The sequence below is a fragment of the Salvelinus alpinus genome, chromosome 9 (assembly GCF_045679555.1).
Source record: "Salvelinus alpinus chromosome 9, SLU_Salpinus.1, whole genome shotgun sequence".
Taxonomy (NCBI): domain Eukaryota; kingdom Metazoa; phylum Chordata; class Actinopteri; order Salmoniformes; family Salmonidae; genus Salvelinus; species Salvelinus alpinus.
The window spans coordinates 53938766-53965892 of record NC_092094.1 but is presented as its reverse complement, the minus strand read 5'-3'; the positions used below and the strand labels follow the sequence as shown (position 1 = coordinate 53965892).

Here is a 27127-nt window from a genome sequence, read left to right as displayed (position 1 = left end):
TTAAAGGAAATGCAATCAAATACTAATTGAGTGTATGTAAACTTCTGACCCACTGGGAATGTGATGAAAGAAATAAAACCTGAAATAAATCACTGTCTACTATTATTCTGACATTTCACATTCTTAAAATATAGTTGTGTTCCTAAGACAGGGAATTTTTACTAGGATTAAATGTCAGGAATTGTGAAAACTGAGTTTAAATGTATGTGTACGTAAACTTCCGACTTAAACTGTATTTTATGGAGCAGATCTATATGATTTGAAAAATGTTGTAAACTGATATTTTTTCTCTAAAACATGTATAGCTACAGTATACCAAGAGAACATAATCAGAGTGAAAAGCCATATTAAAATTGTCAGCGTCTGTGTTAGAATTGGGAGCTAATGCACAATGCTTGCATAGTGATCATCTCCTGTTCATGTTTCTCTCCTCTGGTGTTGATATTCTATTCTTGTCTCTCCTCCCCCTGGTGTACATAAACACACAAACACTGACACGCTTACACACACACACTTTCTCTCTCTCTCACTCTCTCACTCCCACACATCCCCACAAAGACACGTGTGGTGCTCCTGAACTGGTGCGCATGGTTCCTGCGTATGAAGCGGCCCGGCGAGGAGCGTGTGCGTCTGGCCTGCCACAACAAGCATCCGCGCAACAGCCTCTCCAGTGTGGAGCTCAGTATGAGCCAGGGGACCCTCCAGCCCACCAATGGCAACATGCTCTACATCGGCTTCCGGGGCATGGAGGGCATGCACTACACCACCACCCCCGACTCAGGCGTCATCTGCTCCAGGCTGGTGGGGGCAGGGGACGAGGAGGTGCTGCTACCCGGGGCCGGGCTGCCCAACTTGGGCAGCGTGGCAGGCGGCACCGGGGTGGGGGTGGCGAGCCCCGTGGACTCCGACATGTCCAAGATCCTGGAGGAGGTGCGCTACATCGCCAAGCGCTTCCGGGGCCAGGACGAGGACGAGTCGCTGTGCAATGAGTGGAAGTTTGCGGCGTCTGTGATTGACCGGCTGTGCCTTATGGCGTTCTCTGTGTTCACCATCCTCTGCACCATCGGCATCCTCATGTCAGCGCCAAACTTCGTGGAGGCCATCTCCAAAGACTTCTTCACCTGAGCGGGCTGTGTTGTGTTGGAGGATGGGAGGGATGGGGGTGTGTGTGTGTGTGTGTGTGTGTGTGTGTGTGTGTGTGTGTGTGTGTGTGTGTGTGTGTGTGTGTGTGTGTGTGTGTGTGTGTGTGTGTGTGTGTGTGTGTGTGTGTGTGTGTGTGTGTGTGTGTGTGTGTGTGTGTGAGGGGGAGGGGGTGTACATATATGCACACACACACACACACACACACACACACACACAAAAGCACACACACGTACAGTCTCACACACAAGCTCACATATACACACACACACACACATTCCCACCTGCACTCACACACATGTATTGTATACTGTTTATATCCCAAACACATCTTTACCTATGACTTATATAAGCTGACTACCCCACTCTTCAGTATTTTCACATTTTTCATATACGTTACTGTATTTAGAGTGGCTATTATAATGGCACAACTTATAGCAATACAAATGTGTTCATCCTATGTGGTGTGAATCTGTGATCAATTGAGGTCTTCATCAACAATGACTGTGTATATATTAAGTAGCACATTGGGGATGTTCCAGAAAGCAGGATCATTGAGTTAACCATCTAGCTAACTGAAATCCATATTTTTGAGAAATATACACTTGAAATTGGCATAGTATATATTAATCAACAATCAAAAAACGCATATTCAAGCTGAGCTAAATTAAACAGAAATTCAAGAGATATATACGATTGTTAATATGTTAGCTAGATAACTTAAGGATTTATGTTATTTTATCACAGGCTATTGGAAGAATACATGGGTCAAAATGTTTGTTCCAAAAAAGATTGGTGTTTGTAGTGTTCATTCATGTACAGTACATGTAAAATGGAAAAAGTAGTTTCCATTGTTTATGCCTTTCAAAGGAAATCTCTGTAACGTTCATGCTGAGTTTCTCTCAATCTAAAGCTCGTTCCATAGATTTGCTCGAGTGAATTGAAGAGACTGCCCCAATTGCAAAATGTAGATCATTTCTGTTTTCTTTCCTTCTGCATTATACGTTCAATTCCCAAGAGAACAGCCATGCCAGTAATACTTGTAACATAGTGTTTTGGACTTGTGATTTTTGTGCTATTTATTCTTTGTTTCACAATTGCACTGCTTTGTGTCACTGACCCATTTGACATGCATGGAACCTATGACATTTGACGTAAGTGTTTGGACGAAAAGCGTATAATGAGGGAGTTCAGGTGCAGTGGAGTGCAGTGATCCCTAGTGTCACCCTGGAATGAAGGACAAGTTCTGCTCGAATACTTCAGGTGTGTATTCACCAGGAACCAAACGGGAAGGATCTAACTAAATGTGTCCAATAGAAACTCTTGTTTCCATTGCCAAACGTTTTGCAGCAGTTTGCTACGTTGTGCAGTAATGAATACACCCCCAGGTGATAGCTCAATATCTTTCAAAATGGTTTCATTCCTTCTGAATATGACCCTGGCTTACGTTTTCCATCGCCCTCTGTTCTCCTCAACTGTTCCTCTGTACTGTAAAAGCAATATGGGAGCCTACCGCTCTTCCCGTCCACCTTTATCATTTAACCCTTAACCTTTGTCATTTATGTGCACTTGCATCCATGCCCAGAATACATTTTGATCCATGCACAAAAATAAATGTATTTTTCTAGATGTGATGTGTATGAAGCCTGCGTTCAATTATTCATGTTTCTATGGATGAAGTGTCACAGGATGGAAGATTGAATTTTGTACATATATTTTTAGGATTTGTTTTTTATTGGAGGAGAAATAGACAGAGAGTGTGTCACGAAGGCAGTGGGCCGGATTCTAAACCACGACGATACTGGCTGTAGGTGCTGGCACTAACCCACCGTTTTCCAAACTCGGTCCTCTGGACCCCAAGAGGTGCATGTTTTTTGCCCTAACACTACACAGCTATATTTGATTATTTGAATCAGCTGTGTAGTGCTAGGGCAAAAACCCCTTGGGGTCCCGAGGACCGAGTTAGAGAAACCCTGCATTAACCGCTAGTCCACCCAGGCCACAGTATACCTTTCTAATTCTACAGAATGCAATTTAGATCTATCTATCTCTCTCTGTGTGTGTGTGTGTGTGTGTGTGTGTGTGTGTGTGTGTGTGTGTGTGTGTGTGTGTGTGTGTGTGTGTGTGTGTGTGTGTGTGTGTGTGTGTGTGTGTGTGTGTGTGTGTGTGTGTGTGTGTGTGTGTGTGTGTGGGGGGGGATCAGACAGTGAGGGGTACTACAGTCTTCTGTAATGTCACCTCTTGAAACAGGGTCACTGCGAATCACTGCGCTCTCCTAATCCGCTCTTGTAAACCTGTTCCTTTTTTTTATTACAGTACTTATTAATCCTAGAATTTCAACAAGGTCTCTGAGGTTTGTACCATATGTAACAGAATGACCCAGGGCCAAAACTCATTGATTAGAATCAGGGTTCTCTCTATCAATGTTTTCCTTTTTAAGAGCTTTCTCAAGTCTAGGTCCAAGATTTAAATCCAGTGTTATTTGAAAGATAACATTTTTGGACATCTGCCTTTTTTTGTTCCTTGTTCTATTTTTTGTTGTTAAAAATAAGTATTTTTGGAACAGTAGCATTATCATACTAAATATACAACTATTTGTTTGTGAGGGAAGCATTGGAAGATGCCTTGACCGTAAATATTTCAGGGCCAATGGGTTTCCTCTAGTTGTTTAATACTTTTTCCACAGTGAGTTCAATTCAGTTGAAGTGCGCCGTGCTCACAAGGCCAAGTGCTGCGCTCCTCATCTGGGCGAATGGCCAATGTTTGAACCAGCTTCTCCAGTCAGTGACCCCGGGATGACACTCTTACCTCGCCCAGCAGCTGCCAGGGCTTCACCGCTCTCCTGTCCAACACACAAGGCGGATCAGTCTCCCGGTTTGTGGATTCCTATATTTCTCTATACACACACAGGGCTGGCTGCATGCACACACATGGACATGCACGCACGCACGCACGCACGCACACGGCATCATCTTCACGACAATAATAATGGGCTTCATAAAGAGGCCAGTGCGCCGACAATACTTCTTGGGCCAAAATGTCTGCTTCCGTTCTCGTATTGTTTAGTGTGCTTTCCCTTTCTACTCTTAAGGGTTCCTCCCAAGGCTCTGCCATCTGGCCCATTCATGCTCTCTTTCACTAACAATAAGATATTAATAACCAACACATCTGTGTGATGTCAGCCTCCGAGAGTAGATGGGTCCAACGGCCAAGACTTTCTAAATTTTACAGTCACTCCTCAGGGGGCCTCGTATAGAGTGTGTGCATGTGTGTGTGTTTGTGTGCTCCCTATGTTCACAAGCGATAAGCCACTGAGTTGAATAAACCCTATGGACGCCTCTATTCAAAAGAACAGTTTCAATTTGAATTTTTCAAGTTCAAGGGACTGTTATTTTTACTTTACAAACCAAAGGATAGAATTACCGGGGATATTTCTTCACTTGTTTTTAGGGCTGATACTGTACACTAGAGAGCCACACTGAACAGAGCCAAACCAACCTGTACTGGGCTGGGTTGGTTACACATCCACCATAGTTGAAGGAACTCAAAAGGACAATGTGGAAAGAAAAGTTCAGAGACAGAAGTTTGGTTTGGGTTGGTTTTTAGTGTGAAAAGGGAAGGCTACAACTGCAACCCATTCTGTGAGTTGGCTGGTGGGGCTAAAACCAATGTTTACTGTTCGCCTGTCTGTGTACTGTGCTTGACCGAGTTATTCTCTCAGTCCACGGTTTTCTCTTTTTTGTTGACATGTTAGTTTCCAGTTTCCTGCTCACACCAGTTTGCTTAATGATAATTCTTGTTTCCAGATGGACATGCACATCATGACAGCAACGCTAATGCGTTAGTAACAAGCACGGCGAATTAACTCGTACGTCCCAAATGCCACCATATTCCCTACATAGTGGGCCATTTGGCCCACAAACGTGTACTTCACTGTACCTGGCTGTCTAAGCAGCAGAGAACCGTTCTCTGTAAGAATGTGTGCTACACAGGAAAGTGTCTCCTCCAACAAGTCATTAGTGAGGCTTCGTGGCTGTAATAAAAAAAAAGGAACAGGTTTACAAGAGCGGATTAGGAGAGCGCAGTGATTCAGAGACCTTGTTGAAATTCTAGGATTAATAAGTAACTAGTAGGAGCCAAATGGGGTGAGATGCCCCCTTGTTTGTTACCCCCTTCGGATCTGGATGTTTCCTCTCCTGGCAAGAAGAGTAATTTGTCTTCAGAGAAGTAATATATGTTCTCTCCTCTCTCTCTTCACTCCCCTGTATAATTAACAGAGCCCTGCTTAAGGAAATACATATGGCCCTCTCATCAATACTCATGCATTTGCTGCCATCTAGTGGGAGAGAAGTGCAATGTCAAGGTAGGTGCATACCACCCACTAGCACTCCGGAGTGAAGTTTCTCTCAGGTACAGATCTAGGATAAGCTTCTGCTCCCCCAATCCTAACCTTAACCATTAGTGCCCATGGGGAAAATGCTAAACTTACCCAAGATGAGCATCTAGGGGCAACTTAGCACTACACCACCCACTAGCACACTAATTGACACAAAACATTTCTGCCATAGCACCTCTTTATTAAAACAGGAATTGATAGCATGAAAAAATACAACATCACAGACTTTTCATTAAAACTAAAAGTAATGCTTATTTCAATCGTTTTTTCCACTTCATCATTAATTTAGAGTATCTTTGTTTTCTTCTGTTTCCTTTTTCTCCTCCTCCTCCTCATCCACCTCCTGGTCAGTGTTGGTGTCACTGTAGCGGTTGCTTTCTGAAGACTTCTCACTTTGTCCCGAGTCACTGCCCGCAAACTTCACCCTCCGCTTGGATTTCTACTTACAGAAGAAGTAAGGGGACACGAGAACAAAGATATGCACGTCACTTCTTAGTTAGCCTGATGGCCCAGTCTGTTTGTACTTAAGTCAACCGCTCTGTGTTCCTTCATTGTCAAGCCAAACATTGCATGGCATGACAATAGTTTGCTACAGCACGTACAGAATGGGACCTGGCTAGTTCTTTGCTACCAATCATTATTAGACATTCCAAAGGCTTCTAAACAGCTTCTACCCCCAAGGCATAAGACTCCTGAACATCTAGTCAAATTGCTACCCAGACTATTCACATTGCTCCCCCCTCCCCTCTCCACACCACTGCCACTCTCTGTTGTCATCTATGCATAGTCACTTTAATTAACTCTGTACATACTACCTCAACTAACCGGTGCCCCCTCACATTGAATCTGTACCGACACCCCCCCCCCCCCCCCCCTGTATATATCGTTATTTTTTTACTGCTCCTCTTTAATTACTTGTTACTTTTATCTCTTATTCTTATCCGTATTTTTTGTAACTGCACTGTCGGTTAGGGGCTCCTAAGTAAGCATTTCACTGTTGTTCGGCGCATGTGACTAATACGATTTGATTTGATTTGAACCTGCAGGGCTTTCATCTCCCAGGTAGCTAGCTAGCACATTTTAGATTCCAAAAAGTGTTCCAGACTGCCACCTGAAATGCTTGTAAATTAATTGGAGTGTGTAAAAAGGTCTCTGCATAGTTCTGCACACAGTTTTATTTTACCAGGCAAGTCAGTTAAGAACAAATTCTTATTTTCAATGACAGCTTAACTGGGTTAACTGGGTTAACTGCCTTGTTCAGGGGCAGAACGACAGAATGACCTTGTCAGCTCGCGGATTCGATCTTGCAACCTTTCGGTTACTAGTCCAACGCTCTAACCACTAGGCTACCTGCTATCCCAGTACTATGAACCTTGAGTTTTTTTTATATATCCTTTGTATTCTTTAAAAAGGGAGGTCCATTCTGCCCTTCCTACATGCACAGACCTCCACTGACACAAAGAAGTACACCAAACATATGCTCCATAAGTATTTCACCTCCTGTACACTGAGTATCACAGCAGGTTGGTGGCACCTTAATTGGGGAGGACCGGCATGTGGTAATGGCTGGAGTGGAATGAGTGGAATGCTATCAAATATATCAAACACATGGTTTTCATCTGTTTGATGCATTCCCATTTGCTCCGTTCTAGACATTATTTTGAGCCGTCCTCCCCTCAGCAGCCGCCACTGATGAGTGTACCAAACGTTAGGAACACCTTCCTAAAATTAAGTTGCATAATTTTGCTATTTTCTTTCCTTCATTGCTCCTTTGCGTTTTCATTCCCGATGTGTGTTAGGCCTGTCAATCAAACACAGTGGGCGGGTCTTTGGTAACGTGAGGTGGAAGAGGTTGTCTGTGCTTGCTGGCAACAGGGTCAGTGCTATCCCGGGATCCTTAGGACGTCCCTACCCTAAACCCTAACCTTAATCATAACCCTTACCTAACCAATTTAAATTTCAACTTCAATGGGGTAGGGAGGTCCCAAGGATACTGGATAGCATAGACTCTAGCAACAGTCACTTTTGGTTGTAGCTGTATCGATGAGGTGTGTTTTTAGGCTGTCCCGGCAACAACGGCCAGTGTCAAACCCCACAGAAGAAGAAGAACAACAGCCAGTGTGTGCGAGGAGTTTGCAGGAGCTCAGTGGAGGGGAGCTACTAGTAGCTAGCTAATATGGCTAATTGGCTATTATATGAAGCCAGCTACCACAGATAGAACAATGAGCCAGCTATTTCACTGGATGTGTCAATGTGAAACATCCGGTTGGCGCTTCCACTCACTACCAAATATGGTGATGAGAGGAAGCCCACTGGCAGGCAGCGGGAGGAGATGGATCAAGATGGATTTTGGCCGACATTCTGCAAATTTTTTATTAAACATTTGATCTCAAATACAGTTTCTTTTTTCCAAAACTAGATTCTCTAACAAACACATTTTGTAGACTTCACCCTTAGCCAAAGTTTCTAAAAATTGTGTTGTTTAGGAGTGCAAGGGTGAATTTAGTGATTTCACAACCGCATACACACAGAGCAGGCATTCCCTTACGGAAATATGCAAATAAATGCTAGAGCGTGCCAATAGGATCTCTATAGTTCGTGCTTGGCTCTGCCCACCTCCTTGCTTGTTCTGTCCACTTTTATTCATTTTCTCCCATGGAAACGACAGGCTCTGGACTATCTTGGGTTAGTTCTAAAATCTTTGGTTACTGTCTAACATTCGCTAGCTAGCTCACTGGCTAGCCTAGCTAACTAGCTACTGTCACAACAAGACATCGTGGAACACATTTTGTCTGATTTGAAGGCTACCAAGTTTTTTGAAAGAAAATCCTTTTCTATGTTAGTTAATTTGCCCCAGACCTGACAGTGTTCCTTTCAACTTATCTATTTTGTGTTCCAGCTCTCAGGAAACTATGATGTCACTGCTGTGTATGGGCAACCCCAGCAGCTCCTCCAGCAGACACTGCCCCCTTCTGTCTTTCCAGATGCCACTGACCAAGCTGCCCACCATCAGACAGGTAAGGATGCTCTCCCATAGAAAGCAAGGGCTGGAGGGGCACCAAAATGTCTGAAAGATGCCTTGATACCCTCCCCTTCTTCCAATGGTCTGCACTCAGCTACTCCCTTTCATGGATTGAAGAGCAATGGATTTGTACAATTGGTTCGTTTAGTTCAGTGTTCCTTTCTCTTGCCTAACAGTGTGAACCTTGTCATCCCTACGTGTGCTATAACACCTCATTGGACTCAATAAGACCACACTTGGATAAATTGAGTGAATGATTGATTGGTTATGGCATGCACTGAACTGGAGCATACAGTTATTGTGAACAATAAAAAACAGTAGGATATGTGAATTGAATTGGGACTAGTGCACTTATCATGAGTTGTACATTGCTCATCTGTGTTTTAGGTTTCCATCCATGCTAACCTTTTTGCATAATTTGTGCTCCTTTTTCACAGGCAGTTCTGGCTGATGACCTGTCTCCGTCTATAGCTGATAGAAACCAACACGGAATATCATTCCAACTGATACCACTAATATTTCTAACTTTACTGATGAAGAATAAGAGGGCAGGCTTACCCAATCTCTCTGAACTGCCTGAAGTGTTCAGTCAAAATTACAATTACCACTAGTCACAGGTTCAATAAGATGTTCTGCAAAAACAATACAGAAATGTTATTGCTCTCCAATGAGGTTCTGCCAGTCATACAGTATGTTGAAAACCATTATCAAGGAAACCTACAGCATATGAACACTTTGTGTAGATCGTAACCTGTTTGTTGAACACCAGTGATTCTAAGAATAACTACTACCTGTAGGACAATGTCTCTATCTAATAAAATACTTTGTCATGGTTAATTGTGCATGGCTCTCATTTTCCAGTCGACATGGAACAACTTAATATGCAATATAGTTATACCTATGGCTTGCATAACCATCTACGTGCCCTGTTGTTAGTGTCCTTACTGAGATTTGAAGGTTGGACAGTTTGATCCCTGTCTTATTCAGGGGGTGTACTTGCTGCCTCACACTACAGAAACAGGAGATAGGCTCTTGCTCCTATGAGCCGTTGTGGCTTGCACAAGCAAAGGCTTGTGCAAAGCTATCCTCTTACTTCCTTTGGCTTGCAGCTTGAACAGTGTTGAGTCAAGGAACAGCTTTACTGCTCAATAAAATATTGTGTCAGAGTACTGAAGGGGCAGAGCAGGCAGGTGGGCTTCCCATCTATTGTGGGGATACCGTGATGGTGCCATGACAAATGACAACCAGAAGTTTTTGTAAAGACTAATGACCAAATGGGTCCCTCTTGCTCTCACACACACAGTCACTATGTCAATATATATACAGTACCAGTGAAAAGTTTGGACACACCTAATCATTTAAGGGTTTTTCTTTATTTTTACTATTTTCTACATTGCCAAGAGTGTGCAAAGCTCTCATCAAGGCAAAGGGTGTCTACTTTGAAGAATATAAAAGTTGATTTTGATTTGTTTAACACTTTTGGTTACTACATGATTCCATATGTACTATTTCATAGTTTTGATGTCTTCACTAATATTCTACAATGTAAAATAAGGTTCTAACGTAACAAAATGTGGAAAAAGTCAAGGGGTCCGAATGGATTGAGCAGACCTTTCCATACAATTCTGATAGCTCCATGAAATACATAACTCTACCATTCCAATGTACAATGTCATTTAAAAATATAATACCCTTCTCAAACACCTTTTCCATAAATACAGGTATTTTAGAGAAACCAATTGAAATTGTAACCAGCTCTGCATTGCTTGTTTGAAAAAGAGAGATACTTTGAACAAGGTTTCGTTTTCAATTAATGAAAAATAAAAAATGGCAATCTGCACACAGGCAAAAAAGCTATTTTTAAACAAGGGATAAGCTTTTCTTAGTAATCTACTTGAGAACCATTTAGGGTTCAAGTAAAACTTTTGAATAAGTGAAGCTTTTAGAGAGAGGCTTAGTGCTTTTATGTTTAATAATGTCAGCCCACCCAGTTCATATTCATTATATACATAGGCATGCTTTATCTTGTCTGGTTTACCATTCCAGATAAAGTGAAATATTTTTTGCTCATATGATTTGAAAAATGAATCATCAGGAGTAGGCAGCGCCATAAGTTTGTGAGTAAACTGAGATATGACTAAGGAGTTAATCAGTGTAATATTTCCATAAATAGACAGGTATTTACCTCTCCATGGTTGCAGGATCTTGTCTATTTTTACTTGTTTTCTATTGAAATTCATTGTGGAGGATTAATTTACTGTTTTTATTTTTGTGATATGAATACCAAGTATGTCTACTTCACTGTCAGACCATTTTTAGGTAAACTGCAGGGTAATGTAAAAGTTGTCTTTTAAAGATCCAATACGCAATATGGTACACTTCATAGTAATTAGGTTTTAGCCCAGAGAGGCCAGAAAAGTTATCTAGATCTTCAATGACACATTGCAGGGCTCTAGCTTGCGGACTTAACATAAAACTTGAGTCATCGGCATACATGGACAACATTGTTTTCAAGCCTTGCGTTTCTAATCCTCTAATATTGTTATTTGATCAGATTTTAATAGCTAGCATTTTGATGGCCGTAAAAAAATATATGGTGACAGCGGACACCCATGTTTAACTCTTTTTGACAGTTCAAAACTCTCTGAGAAGTAGCCGCTATTTACTATTTTACACCTGGGGTTGCTATACATTACTTCTACCCATTGAATAAGAGACTCACCAAAATGGAAAAAATCCAGGCATTTATATATAAAATCCAGTCTTACTTAATCAAAGGCCTTTTCAAAATCCACTATGAATACCAGGCCTGGCTTCTTGGATGTTTCATGTTCTATTATTTCTAGTAGTTGTCGTATATTATCTCCAATGTATCGTCCAAGTAAAAAACCTGTCTGATCAGGATGAACAATACCTGGTAAAACCTACTATGCACCTACTAAAACCTACTAACATGCTATGCACTAAGTGTAAGAAGCCTCCAGATTTTTAGATGGATCTTTGTATTTTCCATCTGGGTATTGCTTTAATAATAGTGAATTCAGGCCTTCCTGCTGAGTACCTGACAGACTACCATGTATATAGGACTAGTTAAAACAAGCTGTATATCAAAAAAGGCTTGATATACCTCTACCGGTATGTCATCAAGCCCTTTTCCAGACTGAAAGGACTTAACAGCCTCAAAAAGTTATTCCTCTGTAATTTGGCCTCCCCATTTAATTGTAAAAATATATATATATATATTTGGAAATAATTCCTTACAGTAATCTTCATTCAGAGGGTGAGTAAAATAAAACATCTGCTTATAATATTTAGCTCCCTCTTTTCAAATATAATTTGGAGAATCATCGATGACTCCGTCTATAGTAACGAGTTTCTGCAAATTATTTTGGTAGCGTTCCTTTGTTGAAGATTCAGGAAGAATTTGGTGCATTTTTCTCCATGTTCCATCCAGTTTGCTTTATTTCTGTAATAGTTAACATTTGATTGTTTTTGAATAAGTTCGTCCTTTTGTTTTTTTTCTCTAACTTGTTTTGTACCTCTGTAGTACTGTTTTATTGGTATCTACCTGTACTGTTAGTTCCTGTATTTCCCTTGGTAGTCTTGTCTCTTTAGACAAAAACAGCTTTTTCTTTACTGATGAATATTGCATTGAATGACCTCTGAAGGTACATTTAAAGGTATCCCAAACAATAAGGGGTTTGCTGAACCTATAATGTACTGGGAAAATTAAGTTATTAATTATTTTGTCTTAGTTAAGAACAAATTGTCCAACAGTAGACTTTGATTACATTTCCAATATCTCTGTCCAAGTGGGCATTCTGTAAGAGTTTTGTGAAGGTCAATTAGATGATGGTCCGATCTCATTCTGTCTTCTATCAATATTTGTTTAACCTTTGATGCTAGAGAGAAAGAGACAAGAAAGTAGTAAAGATAACTGGATTGATTAAGTCTCCTCCATCTATGTCTCACTAGGTCAGGGTTTTTTAGTCTCCAAATATCCACTATTTCTAATGTGTCCATAATATTTGTGATCTCCTTAAGGGCACGAGGATGATCGTTTGTAGAATGATTTCCTTTACGGTCTATTGAGGTACTTAGTACTGTGTTGTAGGATCCCACCATAATGATTTGATCAGTTGTTGCTTGTAAGTTTAATAGATTGTAATAAATATTTTCAAAAAAGTGTGCATCATCTTGATTTGGACCATATAGATTAATGAGTCAAATCTGTATTTCATCCACTTTCATATTTAAAAAGGGTCCAACTTCCTTGCGGATCATTCCTGACTGTTTGCACATTCGGATTGAAATTTTTGTTAATTAGTATCATCACACGTTTTGAGATCCTTTTTCCATGACAGATATTTATTTCACCGCCCCATTCCTTTATCCACACAACTTCATCTAAAGATGTAGAGTGTTTCCTGTCAACAGTCAGGGTTGGGTAGGTTACTTTCTAAATGTAATCTGTTACAGTTACTAGTTATCTGTCCAAAATTGTAATCAGTAACGTAACTTTTGTATTACCAAAACTCAGTAACGTAATCTGATTACATTCTATTACTTTTAGATTACTTTGCCCTTAAGAAGAAGACAAAAATGCATGTTACCAATTGAACAACATCTATTGCAGGATAAATCAATGTTAAAGTTTACATAGTTGGTCATATACAGTTTTATTTTATGGGTTGGTTATGTAGGCTTCTTCTAACCCATCGCTTTCTACTACATATAATAATACGATTAAATTATATCTTAACATTTAAATCCAAAGTCTATCAGAATTCCAGTCATTCCAATAAATGTTACACACCTTGATCTTCAAGAATAGGACTTGGAAATATGGAAGTACAGATTAGCCAAATTGTTTTACCTGAGCATGACCTCAAAACTAAGGACTTATTAGCCAGCCCTACTCTGTTTATGATTTTGTTGTCATGGAGGACTGATTGGGCTCATTGATTCGAGTTGAAAAATAAATGCCGTGTTCATGGCATGGCAGGCTTTGAGCACTACTGAAAAGTGCTATTTACATGTGAAAAATGAATGCCATATGCTGCATTTGCTATAGGACTATTGCTTACCTTATGTTGGTGACACTTTGATATCTTGATAATATGCAGCTGTTTAAAGGGCAAATCCACAGATGAAACAATAACAAAACAAAATAACCAGCCTCTGTTTTGGTAAAATGCTGAGGGATGGGCCTGGAGAAATGTAACCACTCTCAGAATAATAGAACTGTGGATGCAATTATTGTTTTAACCATGTAATGAGGCTATACAGTGTTTGTTTACATTTACAATGTTTACAAACATTGGAGTAAAACAAGCTTATATTTTGGGTTCTCATAGATAGTTGAACTAAGCTCATGAAGCATTTATAAGTTATTCAAGAATCAATGGCTATATATACAATGGGTTCTGATATCTTCCCATTGCTTGTTGTAAACATATACTGTGTAGACAAAGACATACAAAAGATGGACAAACAAGAAACATATTGAATTATAACAAGGTCTAGACAATAGAGGGGGAGAGGGAGAGAGAGAAGAGGGAGAAAGAGAGGGGAGAGCGATCAAGTGTGTATGTGTGTGTGCGTCCGTGTGTGTGTCCGTGTGTGTGTGTAAGCGAGTGTGTAATTGAGTGTGTGTGTGCGCGTTTATCAACTTCAGACTGTTAAGATATTTTACAATCCCCATGATTTTTTCCGTAAACTGGTGTCCCTGTAGAATTTAGTATAACCACGGTGTTATGGAGCTGTCTTGGAAAAAACTGTCCTTCTATAAAGAGTTTGTCCACAACGCTTACCCCTCTCCCTCTGTTGCTTCTGTACAGGATACAGTCTCTTGCAACGTTCGTTTATCTTCCGGTGAAATTGGTAATTGAGACTGAATTTGGCCCTTTATGTTCCCTTCCCCTATTTTGGGATGACAGGTTGGGGACCCTTGGTCTTGTCTCTCTGAGCTCCAAGCCTGTGCACTCGTTGGGAAACCGCCTTGTTTACAGTCTCTAGAGGAACTTTCAAGGTGGACTGCATGAACTCTCTCATTGCGCCCTCTGCATTTTTCGAAATCCAATAAAAATAAAATCACGCATGCTTTGGGTTTGTATGTCTGGTAGCGAATCTGTCATCCCCCTGTTTTCCCTGAGTAGACAATCCATATTGGATTCGAGGGTTTTTACCTTGGCTGTGAGTGACTTATCTCCTAGGAGTGTGAGAATTTCACTGTGACTAAACTCCAAGTTCCCCCTCAGCCCTGGTACCTCCTCACACAACTTGTTAAGTGTTGCATGGATTCCAGCAACAGCACTAGCCTCTACTTCAACGGTAAGTTAATTGTCCGTGTCTGTAGATTTATCTCTTTATTTTTTTGGTTGGGTTGGCGTTCTTTTGTGAGGTAGCTGGATCTATCCTCAATGGAGTATGTTGTTCCTCCATAGCATAAAGCTGCTGGTACTCGTCGATTTCCTTCAGGATCTTTGTTGGTATCCAGGTTGGCTCAGAACTTCAAGCAGTTGTTAAAACCTTTTTTGTTGTTGATAATCTAGAGAATTTGGCAGTAAGTCCAACAGGCTCACAACCACAGACCACAGGTAACCACGCCAGCCCAGGACCTCCACATCCGGCTTATTCACGTGCAGGATCGTCTGAGACCAGCCACCCGGACAGCTACTGAAACTGTTGGTTTGTACAACAGAAGAAATTCTGCACAAACTGTCAGAAACAGTCACAGGGAAGCTCATCTGCGTGCTTGTTGTCCTCATCAGGGCCTAAACCTGACTGCAGTTCAGAGTCGTAATCGTACAATCGATGTCGTACATATACTAGCCATCATTGCTAGTAGCTTGCAGCAAGCACAATGCCTGATCTGTCTCCCTGTGTCTCCTCCCGCAAACTCCTTACTCACCGGCTGTCCTAGCCAGCATAGCAAAGATTATTCAGTATATAAAGAGTTATTCAGTATATAGTACAGCTTCGCCTCTTCCTCTCCTATCCAGAAATACTGTACTTCAAGAAATGAACCGGTATTTCTGTCTGAGAATACCTAGCAAGCCCAGGCAACCTCTTACGCCTCACGTTACCAAAGCCCTGCCCACCGTGTTTGATTGACAGGTATAAATGCAAAGGTGCAATGAGGAAACTAAATAGCTAATTAATCATTGCGATTGATACAGTATCAGTCCAACATTTGGACACACCTACTCATTCACGGGTTTTTTCTTTATTTTTACATTTTATTCTACAAAACTATGAAATAACACATGTGGAATCATGTAGTAACCAAAAAAGTGTTAAACAAATCAAAATATATTTTATATTTGAGATTCTTCAATGTAGCCACCCTTTGCCTTGATGACAGCTTTGCACACTCTTGGCATTCTCGCAACTAGCTTTATGAGGTAGACACCTGGAATGCATTTCAATTAACAGGTGTGCCTTGTTAAAATAACATTTTGGCATTTATTTCCTTCTTAATGCATTTGAGCCAATCAGTTGTGTTGTGACAAGGTAGGAGTCCTATATAGAAAATGGCCCTATTTGGTAAAAGACCAAGTCTATATTATGGCAAGAACAGCTCAAATAAGCAAAGAGAAACAGTCCACAATTACTATAAGACATGAAGGTCAGAAATTCTGAAAATGTCAAGAACTTTGAAAGTTTCTTCAAGTGCAGTCGCAAAATCCATCAAGCGCTATGATGAAATTGGTTCTCATGAGAACCGCCACAGGAAAGGAAGACAAAGTTACCTGAGCTGCAGAGGAAAAGTTAGAGTTAACTGCACCTCTGATTTCAGCCCAAATAAATGCACATCTCAACATAAACTGTTCAGATGTATAAGGGCATAAGGCGAGACCCAGATGCAGACACGGGAGGCAGATGGTTTGAGTCTCTGATATTTATTATAATCCAAGGGGTAGGCAAGAGAATGGCCGTGGACAGGCAAAAGATCAAAACCAGGTCAGAGTCCAGGAGGTACCGAGTGGCAGGCAGGCTCAAGGTCAGGGCAGGCAGAAATGGTCAGGCAGGCGGGTTTAGAGTCCAGACAGGCAAGGGTCACAACTGGGAGGACTAGAAAAACAGAGAGAAGGAAAAAGCAGGCGAACGGGAAAAACACGCTGGTTGACTTGACAAACAAGATGAACTGGCAACAGACAAGCAGGGAACACAGGAATAAGTACCCAGGGACTAATGAGGAAAACAGGTGACACCTGGAGGTGGGTGGAGACAATCACAAAGACAGGTGAAACAGATCAGGGCGTGACAAGAGGAGACTGCGTGAATCAGGCCTTCATGGGCAAAATAAACTTTCCAAGTCAAACCATGTCATAACCACTACACACAGCCTACATCGTTGTCCCCATATTAGCTAAAGTAAAGTCCTAGTCAACATAGCTAATAGAACTAATGCGTTAGCAAGCCTGCATCAATCATGCAGTAACGTTACAGTGTTTAGTCAGTAAGCAGTTACACCGGCGCAATGGCAATAAATTAATAAAACCAAAAGCTTACCTTGACTTGGAAGAGTTGCAGTGTTGTGTTGGATAGTCATAAACAGCTAGCTAACATAGCATCCCTGTTTGAGCTGGGTGTTTGAGTAGGCTAAACTAGCCAGCTGCATTTGCTAGCTAAGTAAGTGTAACTCTCTCTCTCTCTTGCTTCTCCTTCATTTTTGAAGAAATTAATTTGTTGAAAACTGTTCAACTATTGTCTTTCTCTCTCTTTGAGTCAATTACTCACGACATTTTATGCACTGCAGTGCTAGCTAGCTGTAGCTTATGCGTTCAATACTAAATTAATTATCTGATCCTTTAATTGGGTGGACAACTTATCTATTCATGCTGCAAAAGCTCTGATAGGTTGGAGGACGTCCTCCGGAAGTTGTCATAATTACTGTGTAAGTCTACGGAAGGGGTTGACAACCAAGAGCCTCCTAGGTTTTGTATTGAAGTCAATGTACCAAGAGAAGGACGGAAGCTAGCTGTTCTCCGGCTACACCATGGTGCTACCTTATAGAGTGCTGTTGAGGCTTCTGTAGACCTTCATTGCAAAACAGTGTGTTTTAATCAATTATTTGGTGAAATGTGAATATATTTAGTATAGTTTTATCTAAAAATGATAACTTTTAAAATGTTTAAAATGTTTTATTTTTATGAAGTTCGCTGAGGAGGATGGTCCTCCCCTTCCTCCTCTGAGGAGCCTCCACTGCTACAGACCTGGGTTCATTCCCGGGCTGTGTCACAACCGGCCGTGGCCAGGAGTCCCATAGGACGGGGCACAATTGGCCCAGCGTCGTCCGGGTTAGGGGAGGGTTTGGCCGGTGGGGCTTTACTTGGCTCATCGGGCTCTAGCGACTCGTTGTGGCGGGCTGGGTGCCTGTGGGCTGACCCCGGTCGCCAGTTGAAATAGTGTAAATAGTTTCTGAAAAAAGTGTGGCCAGCTCAAATGCTGATTGTTGCGTCATTCGAAACTGACCTAAATAAGCTTTCTAAATAAGCGTTATAATCACATGGGTGTGATCGTACACTTCAGGGACCACTGTAGAATGATCACACCCATGTGATGGTACGTGTGAAAGGGTTGAGTCTTTACTGAAGACTCATCTCTTCAGTAGGTCCTATGATTGAGTGTATTCTGGCCCAGGGGTGCGAAGGTGAATGGCAAGGCACTGGCGCGATGAATCGCCATTGCTGTCTCTGCCTGGCCGGCTCCCCTCTCTCCACTGGGATTCTCTCCCTTTGACCCTATTACGGGTGCTGAGTCCCTGGCTTACTAGTGCTCTTCCATACCGACCCTAGGAGGGTTGTGTCACTTGAGTGGGTTGAGTCACTGACGTGATCTTCATGTCCGGTTTTGTGCAACTTCGGGTTTTTGCAGTGGAGAAGATCTTTGTGGGCTATACTCAGTCTTGTCTCACGGTAGTAAGCTGGTGGTCTGTTGAAATCCCACTAGTGGTGTGGGGGCTGTGCTTTGGCAAAGTGGGTGGGGTAATATCCTGCCTGGTTGTCCCTGTCCGGGGGTATCGTCGGACGGGGCCACAGTGTCCCCTGACCCACCCCTGTCTCAGCCTACAGTATCTATGCTGCAATAGTCTATGTGCCGGGGGGATAGGGTCAGTCTGTTATACTTAGTGTAATTATCCTGTCTTATCTAGTGTCCAGTGTGAATTTAACCTTTTTACACATACCATCAAACGGGTGTGATCGTTCAATAGTGGTCCCTGTTGCGTACAATCAAACGGTGTGATTAGAACACTTATTTAGAACACCCATTTTCGATTGACCCAACAATCAGCCTTTGAGCTGTCCACAATTTTTTTCCACAGAAACATTTTGCACAAACACAGTCCTTACAAAGTCATGTCCTGAATGTGACCAGTTATGGATGCAATGTTCAGACATTCACAGAAGAAACGACAGCATAACACAATCATCCAAACCGGAAAATGTAGGCTACATTTGTCCGAGCGCTAACTGAGGAAAGATTGACATAACACAAGCGGTCATATTTCTATGACTCTCGGCTGACAGAAACTACAATATGAATTAGCTCACAGCAATTGCTATTTATAATTAATCACATCACAGGTGAGCTCACCGTTGATCGAAATAATTTAAGTAATTTAAGTAATCCGACGATGGGTAGTTTGTGCGCGCCGGAATGTTCATTTTTTCGCATCAACCAAACATAATAAGAAGAGACAAGATGAGTTTGGTCTATTTACAGTATGCATGTTGAAGGGGGTGTGTCTTCTACGATCATCTACTTCCCTTCATTCACTTCCAGAAGTTCACGCAAAAGATGAGTGAACCATTCCTTCACCTCATTACAACATCTTCGGTTGACAGATTACTTGACACCCAGAATGCATTGTATAATGTCAACAAACATGGCGCCACACATAGCTGGCAAATAGCTTAGCTCATTATCATCAGTAAAACCTTCAAAAAAGTATTTTACACACATCCTAGGTGTCCATTACAATAGATGCAATAATCGGAATGCATTATTTGTCACAAGTACTTCAAAACATGTGAATTAAACTGTAAATACATTATGCTCCATACATACATACTACATACCGTATGCGCCTACAGTACTGTAGAAACGGCAACACGATATACAGAAAATAAGGAACTTGCTATCAAAGTAACGCACACGTGTCCAAAGTTATTATTTGTAAGGAAAACAAAAAGGAAGGCAAAGCGAGCGCCAGCAAGAAAAGGTTCAAATTCTTGCAAGACTGCGCAAATATATGCATACTTGATCTGCACAAACATCAGTGAAGTGTGGTGGGCTGTGAAAGAGAGAAGTTTATCCAGCTCAGGAAAGCCTCAAACATAAATTGTCCGCAACGCTGAAATCGGCTAGTTCTATGTGAATGAATGAGGAGGCGTAACACACCTAAATTCAAACTGTTGTTAGAAAATACAACTTGTTTGAAAATCTTTTGAAATTGACAAGTTGAAACATAGCCTATAGATAATTAGCAGGCAACGTGTGTTAACGGTCCTGTTGCGTAATCATCACATTTTGGAACAGTGAGTGCATTCTGACATCACTTGCATAAAACAACTCACACTGGGGCGACCGTTAGAGAGATTTGGAACGTACATGTGAAAAGGTTATGTATGCTCCCTCTAATTTTGAATAGAATAATAAAATAGAATAAAACTTTATTGTCCATCCAGGATGGACATTTTCTTTGGCATCACCTTCCAGTAAAAGAATCACATACACACACGTTCTCACATCATACACATTTAAACCAGTCAATCCATCATGTTGCATACACTAACAACATAGACATTAATACATTCACTCACAAACGACCATGGTCCAAACTGCACTAGATAGATAAGTACATCATACCGATACAATTCACTTACATTTAGTAGTCCAACAGCACAAGGAACTAATTAATGTTTGAACACGTTGTTCTTGGCCATGGGCATTCTGAAGCGTTTTCTCTCTCTCCCTCTCTCCCTCTCCATCCACTCCCAGAGGACCTGGGCCCTAGGACCATGCCTCAGGACTACCTGGCTTAATGACTCCTGGCTGTCCCCAGTTCACCTGGCTGTGCTGCTGCTCCAGTTTCAATTGTTCTGCCTGCGGCTACGGAACCCTAACCTGTTCACCGGATGTGCTACCTTGTTTTCGACTGTCTCTCTCCCTCACTCTCTCTCTCTACCGCACCTGCTTTCTCAACCTCTGAATGCTTGGCTATGAAAAGCCAACTGACATTTATTCCTGAGGTACTGACCTGTTGCACCCTCTACAACCACTGTGATTATTATTTTACCCTGCTGGTCATCTATGAACATTTGAACATCTTGAAGAACAATCTGGCCTTAATGCACTCTTATAATGTTCACCCTGCACAGCCAGAAGAGGACTGGCCACCCCTCAGAGCCTGGTTCCTGTCTAGGTTTCTTCCTAGGTTCCTGCCTTTCTAGGGAGTTTTTCCTAGCCACTGTGCTTCTACATCTGTCACACCCTGATCTGTTTCACCTGTCTTTGTGATTCTCTCCACCCCCCTCCAGGTGTCGCCCATCTTCCCCACTATCCCCTGTGTATTTATACCTGTGTTCTCTGTTTGTCTGTTGCCAGTTCGTTTTGTTCGTTGATTTTTCCCTTGCTCCTGTCTTTGCTATAGTTCCTGTTTTCTTGTTTCCCGGTTTTGACCATTCCTACCTGCCCTGACCCTGAGCCTGCCTGCCGTCCTGGACATTTCCCCACCTTTCGGGATTACTGACCTCTGCCTGCTCTTGACCTGTCCTTTTGCCTGCCCCTGTTCGAATAATACATTTTTGTTATTTCGAAACTGTCTACACCTGGGTCTTACCTTAAACGTGAAAACATCTGCATTGCTTGCTATTTGGAGTTTAAGGTTGGGTTTCTGTATAAGCACTTTGTAAAAAGTGCTTTATAAATACATTTTATTTTATTTGATCTGCACTGAACTACCAGTTGAAAAACGGGAAGGGGTTGGGTTGTGGATTGGGGAACGCTGTCAGCATGGCCACTACCCTTTAAAACATTATTCATTGCTTCAAGCCACACCTCGCCACACCCACCAAACAGGATCAAACGTAGCTCAAAGTCTGTTCAAGTAAGTTTTGGTGAAACATGTCGTTCAGTACAAACCAAACTGCAATGTAGCAAACGTTCAAGAGAACTGAACGCACCTCAGTTTTACAAACAGGAATTCAGGTCAAATCAGTTTTGCCTGAATCAATTTCTCACCTATCTCAGAGAGGAAAACAATGTTCCTATAATGGACTTGTATCACATTGATCGCACCTGTTTGTTGGCGACAGAACGAGGGTAACGAGCGATGTCATCACGTCTGCGCACCACCGTCTCCCAGTCGTCCAACCAGAGCTGGCGACGGTAGTCAGATTCACGGGCCGTGATTCGCTGGTAGATGGCCTGGTTCTGATTAGTCACCTGCAGCAGCTCATCCCTCCTCTTCTCAGCGTTCAGACTACAGCACCGAGAGAGAGAGACGCAGAATGTTTAGTTCTGTCTTCCACACATCACTATGTATGTTCAGTTTAACTTACTGTACCATCATCCAAGGTACTATGACTTTAGCCAAAGGGTCTGGGCCTTTATGGCACAGGTAGTAGTGCACTAGTCCTTGACACTATTTCCCATATAGCGTTTTGTATATGGCATTATAACACTTTTAAAGGTAGACTCAGCAGAATAGCGTGACCATGAGCAGCATCGAAGATATTGTGATAAGTGAGGTGCAAGACTTCGCTCTCACACAGTTACACAGCGTATCTGCACATGTGCATGGGTTCATTTCACGCTGTGACAGAGTGGTAGCAGCAGGTCCAAAACAGAGGAGAAGTTTAGCCTCGAGCAACAACGCTCTTAGTTGTTGTGGAAATTAAACCACTATACTGTTTACTTTGTGCATCTATGTCATATAGTTGAGTCTACCTTTAACCAACTCAGTGGTTAGACTGTCCGCCGTGAAATTGAAGAAGCAAAGAGAAACGAGAAACGACAGTAAATCATTACTTTAAGACATGGTCAGTCAATGCGGAAAATTTCAAGAACTTTGAAAGTGGGGGTGCCATAATCCTACAAGACTAGTCCAACAGGAAAAACTCCAGGAACCAGAAAAGACACACACAAATTTTGCCTCACCACTTTTGAACCTGTGGTTCTACCTCTGCCTTTTGTTAATAAAATACTTATTCTGCTAACAGATCCCTCTGTGCATTAAATTATAGTTTTTTGTCCCTGTGTCCTTGTGCTGAGTTAATGGGAGTTAATGTGTAGCGACTAATTGTATAGCTAATAGGCTATGTGTTTTTAGAGCGACTGAGGTGAATGAAGCTACAGTAACCAATGTACTTAAACAAATCTCTCTTTGCTCTTTTAACTTCTCCCCTGAATCTTAAAAGCCCTTAAAATATCCAGGGACTGGTGCAGTAAATCAATGTAAAGTAGGCCTAATGGTGGAGTTTACGTTTATCAAGTCCCTTGGTGTCCACATCACCAACAAACTATCATGCTCCAAACACACTAAGATGTGAAGACACGACAAAGCCTATTCCCACTCAGGAGACTGAAAATATTTGGCATGGGTCCTCAGATCCTCAAAATGTTCTACAGCATCGAGAGCATCCTGACTGGTTGCATCACTGCCTGGTATGGCAACTGCTCGGCCTCCAACCGCAAGGCACTACAGAGGGTAGTGCGTATGGCCCAGTACATCACTGGGGCCAAGCTTCCTGCCATCCAGGACCTCTATACCAGGCGGTGTCAGAGGAAGGCCCTAAAAATTGTCAAAGACTCCAGACACCCTAGTCATAGACTGTTCTCTCTGCTACCACACAACAAGTGGTAGCGGAGCGCCAAGTCAAGCTCCAAAAGGCTTCTTAACAGCTTCTACCCCCAAGCCATAAGACTCCTGAACAGCTAATCAAAGGGCTACACAGACCCCTCTTTTACGCTGCTACTAGTCTCTGTTTATAATCTATGCATAGTCACTTTAACTCAACCTACATGTACCTATTACCTCAATTACCTCAACTAACCGGTGCCCCCGCATATTGACTCTGTACCGATACCCCCTGTATATAGCCTCGCTTGTTATTTTACTGCTGCTGTTTAATTATTTGTTACTTTTTATTTTCAATTTTTTACCTAACACTCATTTATATATTTTTTCTTACCTTCTTAAATCATTATTGGTTAGAGCCTATAAGTAAGCATTTCACTGTTTTATTCGGCGCACGTGACAAATAAACTTTGATTTGATTTGATTTGACCTGTTGTATTCGGCGCATGTGACAAATAACATCTGATTTGATTTGACAGTTTATTATATGCGTCAGTATTGTAATTACAACTCTCCCAATCCAATAAACAGTTGAATAGTGAATGCAGAACTGAGTATCAGTACACCATTCTGTGAGGCATTATCTACAAAGAGGATTTGATGGATGGACAAGCCTTAAAAATCATTTAATATTCCACCATGTTTTCTTTTGACAAAGAATGTCCACAGTTAGTCGTCAAATACTTATTGATCCTATGAATAATGGACTGAACGTTATATAATATCACTGCAAAACACAAGAGTATTACATTTCCTATGGAGAGTATTGCCGTGACACAGTGCTGAGAGGTTTTTAACGGTGACTTAAACGTGAAACGTGAGTAGCCCTTACCTTCTCTCGGGATAATGGTTCCTGTGGTCGACCAGACCTTTGGACCGCACGATGTCAGACAGCTTGGAGGACAGGAGACGGTTGTCTCTCTCGATGGTGACCAGCCTCTCATCTTGTAACTGATCGATAAAAATAGACGTTGTAATGGCAGACATATCTCATTTGAAAAATGTCAGATATTGACATTTAACCAGTTATATGGCACTTCAGGTGACAGGTTATATTTCACTATATTTTGACATTCGAACCTTGTTGGTAATGACTGTGCTATCAGTAGACATTTATGACTGATACAGTCATACATTCTAATGTTTCAGATATTGAATGCCTATGTGAGACACATACACATTGTAGTTGTAAGGATACAGTAGCAGTTTTACAATTATTTTATACCCTTGTCTATGGCCATTTGTATGGCTATGCTAGATGAAAATATCTGTTTGTCTGTATACATGACTTCACTTTATCTACTGTGTTTCTTTCATATACAGTCTGCAATGAAACTAAATGTCCTACTGCAATACTTTTTAACCTATAGTAACAATAATGGTGTGATAGCACACTGAGTATACAAAACATTGCTCTTTCCACAAGATAGACTGCAGGTGAATCCAGTTCAAAGCTATGATCTCTTATTGATGTCACTTGTCATATCCACTTCAATCAGTGTAGATGAAGGGGAGGAGACCGGTTAGAGAAGGATTTTTAAGCCTTGAGACAATTAAGATATGGATTGTGTGTGTGCCATTCAGAGGGTGAATGGGCGAGACAAAAGATGTAACTGCCTTTGAACGGTGTATAGTAGTAGGTTCCAGGCGCACTGGTTTGTTTCAAGAACTGTAACGCTGCACAGTTTCCCTTGTGTATCAAGAATGGTCCACCACCTAAAGGACATGCAGCCGACTTGACACAACAGTGGAAAGCATTGGAGTCAACATGGGCCAGCATCCCTGTGGAACGCTTTCGACATGCTCCATGCTCCGATGAATCGAGTCTGTCCTGAGGGCAATAGGCCGAGTTTGCAACTCAATATTATGAAGGTTTTCCTAATGTTCGGTATATTCAGTGTATGTTTATTTCATTTTTCCAGATCCCAAGGGCACTTTCTTTTATAAACAAATATATATATATTTTCAACCACCACTGTAAGGTAACATCATCAGGCCATTTGTCACGTCTGCTCCTGCTCCTCCCCTCTGGCATACGACGTTGCACAACGTCGTATACCCGAAAATTGTCAGTTGATTGCATAAACAATTATGATTACTAAAAGTTACATGAATTGTAAACATGAATTACCAAAGCCAAATGTACACCCCTTTGATTATATGTATTGTCAATAATTCACTTAATGGTAAGGCATGGTATAATAAAAAATGTTTGAAAAAAATATTTGATTGCATAGCCCAGAGTAATAACCACCGGTCCTGGGATTCATCATTACGCACACCTGGCACTCATCATTACGCGCACCTGTGAATCATTATGATTCACACCTGGACTCCATTACCTTCATCATTTCCTCCCCTTTATATGTCACTCTCCCAGGTTCACTAGCCAGTTGGTGTTGTTCTTGTGTCTCGGTGTACTGCCTTATGTTAGTGTCGTGTTCTTGGTGTTGATGTTTTACTAAAACGTTTCACCTGCACCTGCTTCCGACTCACCGCCCCATCATTACACCATTGTAACCAGTGTGTGTGTCCACTGACCTGGAGTTTCTTGAGTTTCAGCTGAACATGTGCAGGTGTTCTAATGCCTTTAGTGTCCACAATGGGCCTGGCCGTACTCAGCTGGAGGTGATGTTAAGTTAATGTTAGGTTGTTATTGAAGTTAAATATGTAATCCATTGTTGATTTACTTCATTAATTTGGTGTGTGTAAGTAATGCTTCTGAAGATCATCCAGGAGGAAAATAAAATGCCTGATGATCAGGCATGTGACAATATGCTTTAATGAATTAACACCTTAATAAATATGCACATGTATCCACTTGTGTACTTGTCTACAGATATATATGTGTGCATGTATAAATACACAGGCACAAACAGACACATTTATCTCATACCTTATTCCTATGCTCCTCATATCTGGTCTGGTCCCATTTCTTCTGCAGGTACTTGTTCGTTGCAGGTTTCAGTGGTTGGTATGACTTGTGCATGTTTCAATTGTGTAGCTCTGGGCTTTCTGGCACTTTAGGGCACCTGCCAATAAACCCCCCACCGCCCCTCCTCCTCCCCACACACACACACACGCCCCATTCTCCAAGCAGGAGGTCCGGCTAAGGCTCGCTCGGCCTAAGGCAGTTACCATGGCGCCATGACTCACCTGTATCTCCCTCACTAATGCTACTGTTTCTAATGTGGGCAGATTGGATGTCAATGAATTATTAGTGGACTGACTTACTCCCCAGTGGCTTCAATAAAGAGCTGCTCTACTCCAAACACAGGCCGTGAAGGCAAAGGCTGCCACAAACATCAATGTCTGTTTACAAAAAAAAGAATGCACTCACTACTGCAAGTTTCTCTGGATAAGGGCGTCTGCTAAATGATTGAACGTTTCAATGTTTTACAAACTGGAGTCTAATTATTCAAAAACCTTAGTTAGAGAACATAACACTTGACACATCCACATGACTATGGATGCTATATTTTGTTTAAAAAAGTAGATGTACCACAAAAGGCCAAATGGTGACAGTAATTCCCAATCTAGATTGTTTGAGCACATTTTCCCGAATCATTATTCTCTTTTTCAAAATAATTTCTGTAAGAAAATAGATTATGTTGCAGTTTTCGGTTGTTGAAAGAGCCAGATCTTAAACCATTAATAAATTTTTATAGCTACGAATCGCTGTGCAACCATTTGTACACAT

At 41.6% G+C, this 27127-nt stretch overlaps 2 protein-coding genes and 1 long non-coding RNA gene across 4 annotated transcripts in view; 2 read left to right on the top strand and 1 right to left on the bottom strand.

The window, feature by feature from the left end:
* Window positions 1–2774, top strand: part of LOC139530362 (neuronal acetylcholine receptor subunit alpha-7-like) — a 29714-nt gene extending 26940 nt beyond the window's left edge. For both annotated transcript variants that reach the window (XM_071326688.1, XM_071326689.1), the window contains exon 10: window positions 559–2774. In XM_071326688.1, coding sequence (XP_071182789.1) covers window positions 559–1125 — 567 coding nt within the window. In that variant the 3' untranslated portion in view covers window positions 1126–2774. The remainder of the gene's footprint in view (window positions 1–558) is intronic.
* A 2928-nt stretch (window positions 2775–5702) lies between these two features.
* On the bottom strand, window positions 5703–26432 carry LOC139584045 (sperm axonemal maintenance protein CFAP97D1). Its single transcript, XM_071415579.1, has 5 exons — window positions 26324–26432; window positions 25969–26049; window positions 24260–24378; window positions 21867–22050; window positions 5703–5975 (listed from the first exon to the last, which is right to left on the bottom strand). The coding sequence occupies exons 1-5, from the start codon at window positions 26414–26416 to the stop codon at window positions 5817–5819; spliced, it is 636 nt and encodes a 211-aa protein (XP_071271680.1). The 5' UTR covers window positions 26417–26432; the 3' UTR covers window positions 5703–5816.
* On the top strand, window positions 8433–9395 carry LOC139584046 (uncharacterized). The gene is made up of 2 exons (XR_011676674.1): window positions 8433–8553; window positions 8996–9395. It is a non-coding gene; the product is annotated as an uncharacterized lncRNA (long non-coding RNA).
* Window positions 26433–27127: the final 695 nt, after the last annotated feature.

Coding starts and splice junctions, on each gene's coding strand:
- LOC139584045 (XM_071415579.1), bottom strand. CDS start 26,416: ATGCACAAGTCATACCAACCACTGAAACCTGCAACGAACAAGTACCTG. Junction 26,050..26,323: donor ATGAGGAGCATAGGAATAAG/GTATGAGATAAA, acceptor CATCACCTCCAG/CTGAGTACGGCCAGGCCCAT. Junction 22,051..24,259: donor AACCATTATCCCGAGAGAAG/GTAAGGGCTACT, acceptor TCGGTGCTGTAG/TCTGAACGCTGAGAAGAGGA.